The 7,575-nt window shown below is 59.9% G+C and overlaps 1 protein-coding gene across 8 annotated transcripts in view; it reads right to left on the reverse strand.

Moving 5' to 3' along the window:
- Positions 1–6,795, reverse strand: part of PKD1 (polycystin 1, transient receptor potential channel interacting) — a 50,808-nt gene extending 44,013 nt beyond the window's left edge. For 4 of the 8 annotated variants that reach the window (XM_063717481.1, XM_054534559.2, XM_054534558.2 and 1 more), the window contains exon 1: positions 6,356–6,794. In XM_063717481.1, the coding sequence (XP_063573551.1) occupies positions 6,356–6,570 (215 nt within the window). In that variant the 5' untranslated portion in view covers positions 6,571–6,794. Of the gene's footprint in view, positions 1–5,221; positions 5,795–6,014; positions 6,287–6,355 lie in introns of those variants that run through there. The other 4 variants (XM_054534562.2, XM_063717484.1, XM_054534561.2 and 1 more) reach the window with 3 other exon arrangements.
- Between the last annotated feature and the right edge of the window lie 780 nt (positions 6,796–7,575).

Raw genomic sequence — 7,575 nt, forward strand, 5'->3', positions numbered from 1 at the left:
AGGGAGGCAGACGTGGGAGGGGCTGGCAGCACCCAAGCAGCTGCACCTGGGCGCAGGGCCCCTCGGCTCCTTGGGGAGTGCAAGCACATCCCAGCCCCACTCGGAAGCGCCACTGCCACCTCTGTCTGTCTACAAACCAGGGCACTGGTGTGGGCCCCAGGTCCCCTGTGCGGCTCCAGGGGTCTGCCCCAGAGCATGCTGATGGAATCACTTCCACCACGGCTTCTCAGAGCCTCAATTTCCAGGACTGTAAAATGGGACCAGGAGTGGCTGCAACCCTGCAGCACCATGATGAGGCACGGAGAGACAAGAACACAGAGGGCTCAGCGTGGGGCCCGGCATGGCCACCGCAGAGGAGAGGGTGCGGGCTCTTCCCAGACCTTTTCTTTTTGAGACGGAGTTTTGCTTTGTCTCCCAGGCTGGAGTGCAATGGTGCAATCTTGCCTCACTGCAACCTCTGCCTCCCAGGTTCAAGTGATTCTCCTGCCTCAGCCCCCAAAGTAGCTGGGACTACAGGCATGCGCCACCATGCTCAGCATTTTTTTTTTTTTTTGAGGCAGAGTCTCGCTCTGTTGACCAGGCTAGAGTGCAGTGGTGTGATATCAGCTCACTGCAACCTCCGCTTCCCGGGTTCAACAGATTCTCCTGCCTCAGCCTCTTGATTAGCTGGGATTACAGGCACCCACCACCACACCTCACTAATTTTTGTATTTTTAGTAGAACGGGGTTTCACCATGTTGGTCAGGCTGGTGGCGAACTCCTGACCTTGTGATCCCGCCACCTTGGCCTCCCAAAGTGCTGGGGATTACAAGCGTGAGCCACCGCACCCATCCTTTTTTTTTTTTTTTTTTTTTAAAGACCGTTTCCTAGTCGCCCAGGCTGGAGTGCAGTGGCACAATCACAGCTAACTGCAGTCTCAACCTCATAGACTCAGGGAATCCTCCCCCCTCAGCCTCCCAACTAGCTGGGACTACAGGAGCCACCACTAATATCTATTTGTTAGTCTCGATATGTTGCCCAGGATGGCCTCAAACTCCTGGCCTCAAGAGATCTGCTCTCCTAAAGTGCTGGGATTATAGGCGTGAGGCACCGCGCCCGGCCGGCCAGTGGTTTTGATTTGCGTTTCCCTCATGACTAATGAGGCCGACCATCTTCTCACGCGCTGTTGGCCATCTGTGCGTCTTCTTTGGAGAAATCTCTGTTCAGATCCTGTGATTTTTTTTTTTTTTTTTTTTGAGACAGGGTCTTGCTCTGTGACCCAGCCTGGAGTGCAGTGGTGTGATCACAGCTCACTGCAGCCTTGACCTCCTCAGCTCAAGTGATTTCCCACCTCAGTCTCCTGAGTAGCTGGAACCACAGACGCACACCACCACGCCCGGCCAATGTTCTTTTATTTTTTAGAGACCGGGGTCTCACCCTGTTGCCCAGGCTGGTCTCAAACTCCTGGGCTCAAGCGATCCACCCACCCTGGCCTCCCAAACTGCTGGGATTCCAGGCGTGAGTGACCCCTTGTCCGTGTTTAAACGGGGTCCCTGTCTGATGTTGAGTCATAGTGTTCCCTGTATGATCTGGATGCAAGCCGATACTGCATGGATGACCTGCAGGTGCTCACTGTCTCCACAGTCGCCTCTGCAGAGGGAGCTCAGGTGCCCCACATTCCCGACTGCTGCAGACACAATCAAAGCCTCCCCATCTCTTCCCCCACCCCTGCCGGCAGTCGCATACAGGAGTGAGCGTGTGACTTCCTGTCCACATTTTTGTCCACAAGTTTGGCGAGTTTGCATCCGTGTCTAATAAAGAAACTACCGTTTCTCACGCAGGCACATTCTGAATGCCCGAGTGTGGGAGCCACGTGAGACCCGGCTCAGGGACCCCAGGTGAGGCCAGCTGGACATGCAGGATGCAGGTCCTCACCACTGCCTCCGCTTGGCTGCCAGAGCTCTTCCTTGAAGACACGGGCCTCTCCTAGGCTCTCCTGACAGAGGCCCTACCCCTGCCCCCCAGTCACCTTGCCCCTTGCGGACTCTCTCTGGGCAGCTCCCTGTGAGAGCTTTGAAACCTGGTTTCAGTGTCACCTGCACTGGGGGTCCTTCCAGGCCAGCCCCCTCCCCATCATCCATCTCTGTCCTTGGAGAATCATCTGCGTGTTGGTTGAACGCAGGCTCCAGTGATAACGCAGCCCTCAGGGGTGGCCCTCCTTCTTGTGAGGGCTCATGGAGGCCTTGCTGACAATCCCTAGTCCTCGCTCTCAGGATCCAGGGACCAGAAATGGGAGCCAGGGGCCCCTCCATGGCCTGGCCAGCCCCCAAGGAAGCTGTGTCTGTGGCAGCTGCGCTCTAAAGCATCAGGCCTAGGGGTCGCTCCAGAATGCCTGTCTTCCCTGACGCCAATCCCAGGCAGGGGCCCGGGGGTCTGCGCCTCCTGCCCCTACACTCTCTCACACTCTCCTGTCATTCAGGGATGCAGGTGGGAAAGGGCAAGGCCCTGGGTGCTCCTACATTTTACATCAGTGAACCAAGCACCTACCAAGTCCCTCGATGTGCCCAGTACTGGACCCCAGCATTTGCGAGACGGCAGCAGACCCAGGTGACCCCCAGCCAGGGTGAGTGGCACCCAGCACCAGAAGTGGCCTTTAGAGTAGGGGGCCCTAAGCTAATGACATCTACACCTACATCAGTGCCAGCCAGGACAACCTCTGGGAGAATGGGATGTCGGCTCCAACGACCAATTTACAAGAAACACAAAGGACACACTCACAGCACCACGGAGGTGACACCAAGGAGGTGGCACCCCCAAGACACAGCGGGAAATCCAGGCTGCAGGAGCTAGTTTCTTCAACAAATTGCACAAGGAAAAAGAGAGGAAGGGAAGCTCCTAGACATCATCGGACATTTAAAAGACAGGCGGTGGCTCATGCCTGTAATCCCAGCACTTTGGGAGACTGAGGTGGGCGGATCACGAGGTCAGGAGATCGAGACTACTCTGGCTAACATGGTGAAACCCCGTCTCTACTAAAAATACAAAAAATTAGCCAGGCGTGGTGGCGGGCGCCTGTAGTCCAGGCTACTTGGGAGGCTGAGGCGGGAGAATGGTGTGAACCCAGGAGGTGGAGCTTGCAGTGAGCCGAGATGGCACCGCTGCACTCCAGCCTGGGCAACAGAGTGAGACTCCATCTCAAATAATAATAATAATAATAAATAAATAAATAAATAAATAAATAAAAGACATCACTCACACCTGTAATCCCAGCACTTTGGGAGGCCGAGGCAAGCGGATCACCTAAGGCCAAGAGTTCGAGACCAGCCTGACCAACATGGTGAAACCCCGTCTCTACTAAAAATATTTTTAAAAATTAGCCAGGCGTGGTGGCGTGCGCCTGTAATCCCAGCTACTTGGGAGGCTGAGGCAGGTGAATCGCTTGAACCCGGGAGGTGGAGGTTGCAGTGAGCCAGGATCACACCATTGTCCTCCAGCCTGGTGACAGAGCCAGACTCCGTCTCAAACAAAACAAAACAAAAGACATCAGCTGGCTGGTCCAAGCACAGTGGTGTTTACAATGAGTTGATCACAGCCAGGTAGAATTCTTCGTTCTTTCTCCAGTCCCACTGCTTTGCTTGACCAGCCTTAAAAACACATATATATATTTTTGCCTGGGCACGTTGGCTCACACCTGTAATCCCAACACTTTGGGGGGCCTAGGCAGGCGGATCACTTGAGGCCAGGAGTTTGAGACCAGCCTGACCAATATGGAGAAACCCTGTCTCTACTAAAAATACAAAATTAGCCAGGCGTGGTGGCGCATGCCTGTAATCCCAGCTACTTGGGAGGCTGAGGCAGGAGAAGCGCTTGAACCCAGGAGGCGGAGGTTGCCGTGAGCCGAGATCGTGCCATTGCACTCCAGCCTTGGCAACAAGAGTGAACTCCGTCTCAAAAAAAAAAAAAAAAAAAAAAAACATGGGTCAGGAGGGAGAAGGGTCGGGGCAGGGAGGGCAGGGCAGGCTCTGGGGTGGGGGGTCTGTGAGTCAGCCACGGCTCTGCCCATGTCTCCCCACGAAGCTTCGAGCCACATACAGCAGCACATTATTGCAGTATGCCATCTTTTCCAAAAGCCACCACCTCTCGGCAGCATCATTAACCCAAGGAAGGCTGTGGCCTCAGAAGCCTGGGCTGTGCTCCACCTGGGACTGGACACAGCTGTCCCTGCTGAGCTTCAGCAGCTGGGGAGCCACAAGTGGAGGGGCACCTGCATGAGCCCCCCAGGAAGGCTGCTGGTGACACCCAGACAGCAACGCTCCTGGGCCCTTAAACACCTGCCGGCAGCTGTGATCTGTGTCCTTCGCCTCTCCCAGCTTGACCCCTCTTCCCCGGGGAAAACCCAGCCATCTCCCGGACGAGGAGTTTGCAGGGTAGACAGCAAAATGGCTGGGCAGCCCCCACAGCACAGAGGGTGGCCTGGGGAGCCAGCCAGGGCCTTAACATCCTTCCTAAGGCCCTAGTTTCCCATGGGTCCCCTCACCCCACCTTCCAGAACTCTCCCAGCGGCGGCTCCAGGTGTGTACAGAACAGCACCCACCTGCCCACACGAGGTCACCCTGTGCCCTGTTGCACACTTGAGGGGCCTGGCATTCGGAATCTTGCCAGCTCAGGCTGGGACAGGCCACCAACTCCCAGGGTCCCCCTCCTCCAAACCCCAGGACCAGAGCCTAAGGGGACAACACAAGGCAGGGGCGGGGGCTCCACTGCTGTGCCGAGGGCCTGGAGAGCCCGGGCCTTGTTCTCCGCTCAGCAGGCACCAGCGCCCTTCTCTCCTGGACAGCTCCTGAGGGGCTGCTCACATAGACACCATCAGGTGTTGGGAAGCAGGAACCACCAGGACCTGGAGAGAGCCCCCAGTGACCGGCCTGGCAGACAGAGGAGCCCTCAGCTACAGCATCAGAAACAACGGGTGGGGTAGGTCTGATGCAATTCTGTGGGCGCTGTTGCCAGGCAGGAGGAGGCCATCTCCACAGAGACAGCCGCCAGACACACGCTTCCGCAGTCTGGGAGCGCAGGAGCAATGTGGCCCCGAGGGGCATGGACTCCACTGGTCCAGGAGAACCCATTCTTCCCCAACCCTCGAGACCCCCCAGCAAAGCCCCAAGGACACATGGCTCCCCTAAGGAAGGGTGGCCACAGGCGGGAGTGACCCAGAAACGTTACAAAACCAAAAGCCAGGACCCACCCAATGTTTAGCAAGCCTGGGGATGTGCCACGTTCCCCAGGGATCCAGCACGCACCCAAGGAGACACAGTGTCCCGGCGAGGAGCCTGGAGCCTGGGAAATACAAGGCATCAGACTGGCCCCGAGACTCTCCCCAGCGCTGGGGACAACTGTCTGCTTATCTTAGTCCCCTGCGCCCTTTTCAATCCAACCATGGGTCCTGGGTACCTCACAGTTCCAAACCCCTGCTATGCACACCGCGGCTGTGATGCCTGGGACAGGTCCTGTCCTGGCTGTGATGCGTGGGACAGGTCGTGTCACCTCTCCAAACCTGTTTCCTCATCCGTGAAACGCAAATCTCCACGGTCCCTATGCCTCGGACGGTCAGAGTCAGGATTCCGCATGACGACCCCCAACAGGAGCCTGGCACAGACCTGGCTCTGGGCAGCGTCTCCATAAAGGCCACCTGTTGTTTTTAACTCCAGAAAGCGAACATGACAAGGCTTTAACCTCCCACGGCAATCCCCCCTCACCCCTGTTCTCAGGATAGCCTTGGAACCCAATAGCAGAGCGCCTGAGGCCCTTCATGACCCCAGCCCACCCGCGAGCCCACCTCCCACCCTGCCCTTACCCCTCACACCTCCCGTGGCCAGACTCCAGCCTCACGGTCTTTGCTAACACCGTTCACCCCCCCTTCTTCTGGACCCACCTCACCGCCCCTTCCTAAGCATCAGCCCAATTCTTGCACACCCATCAAATCCTTGTCCAGACACCTCCTGGAACTCTTCCCTGCCGCCCCCTACAGCCATCCCCACCTCTCCGAGTACCCCGCAGCCCCAGGCCGCATCCCAATTCTCCTCCAATTAGCGACTGTTTGTCCTCCCAGCTGAGCGCGGCCTCCGCGCCCCGCCCACGCTGGCGTCTGCAGAGCCCCCGGGTGGGACGTCTGTCTCCAGACCCGGGGTTTTTCGGCTCCCCGGGGCCGTGCCAACCGCGGCTCCAGACGTTCCTTATTTAGCAGAGCCGCCGTCCCGCGCCGGAGCCTCGCCCTGGGAGCGTCCTGGCCCGCGTCCTGCTTCCCGTCCCGGGCCAGGGAACGCGCCCACGCCCGCCCGCCCCGCCGCCTCTCCCGGGTCCCGCTGGGCCCGCTACTCACAGGGCTGTGGCGTCCGCGGGGATGCGCAGCGCGGGACCGAGCGTCCGCAGCCCGCGGCCCGAGCAGTTGACGCGACAGGCGGCGCCAGGCGCAGGGCTGCAGAGGCAGGGGGGCTCGCAGGGCCCGCAGCCGCGCCCGGGGCCCCCCGCCAGCGCCCCGAGCCACAGGCCCAGGCCCAGGGCCAGCGCCAGGCGGGCGGGCGCGGCGGGCGGCATCGTTAGGGCAGCGCGCGCATGGCCCCGCCGTCCCCAGGCCCGCCCGCGTGCGGAGGCCGCGGCTCAGGCGGGGCCCGCGGACGGCATGGCGGGCGCAGGGCTGGATGGGGCTGCGGCCGCGACCTACTGCTGAGCGACGCCCGCTCGGGGCCCGGGGCCAGGCCGCTCCGGGAGCTCGGATGCCCGCTCGGACGCCCGCTCGGACGCTGGCGCTGCAGTGCGGACCCCGCCGCAGCTCCTCCTCCTCCCCGCGCGGCGCGGGGCGGGCGGGGCGGGTGCAGGCTCCGCCCCCTTCGCTACAGCGCGACCGGGCCAGCGATGGGGGACGGGCATCCGGAGGCTTCACCCTCCGCTCCACAGGGTCGGTAGCAGGGCGGGGCGTCCGGAAGCTCCGCCCCACGCGTTCCCGGGTCGCATGCGACGTGGGGCGGAGCGGGAGGCGGGGCGTCTGGAAGCTCCGCCCGCCGCACTGCAGAGTCGGCCGAGGCGCACGAGGTATTTTTCACGCTCCGCCCCACTGCAGGCTAAAGTGCGTGAGCGGGAATTGGTGGGCAGGGTGCCATCTGGCTCCGCCCTTCTCCTGTGGTGTGGGCCGGGCCGCGGGCTCCTCCTCCTGCAGCAGCCACAGGCCCCACCCTGATCCTTCTCCCGCGGCTCCATCTCCGTGCGCGTCCCCAGTCAGTACCCACAGCCTCCCGACGCACCCGCTGGCTCCAAGCCTCCCTACCCCAGGTTTCCCGGCTAAGAGAGAGACAGAGGGAGAGAGGGGGAAGAGAGAGAACAGGCAATGGGAGGTTGATGGTGAGAACTTATTGAAAGACAAGAGGGAGGAAACCTACATCCTTCATTCCCCATCCATTCATTTATTGCCTTATTTATTCCATTGAATCTTCACAGCTCTAGGAAAAGGGTGCTACAATTATTCCCTTTATTAAATGAGGTCACTGAGGCACAGATAGTTTAAGAAATTTGCCAGCGGGGCACAGTGGCTCTCCGGTAATCCCA

Source organism: Pongo abelii, chromosome 18 (genome assembly GCF_028885655.2).
Source record: "Pongo abelii isolate AG06213 chromosome 18, NHGRI_mPonAbe1-v2.0_pri, whole genome shotgun sequence".
NCBI classification, from domain to species: Eukaryota; Metazoa; Chordata; class Mammalia; order Primates; family Hominidae; genus Pongo; species Pongo abelii.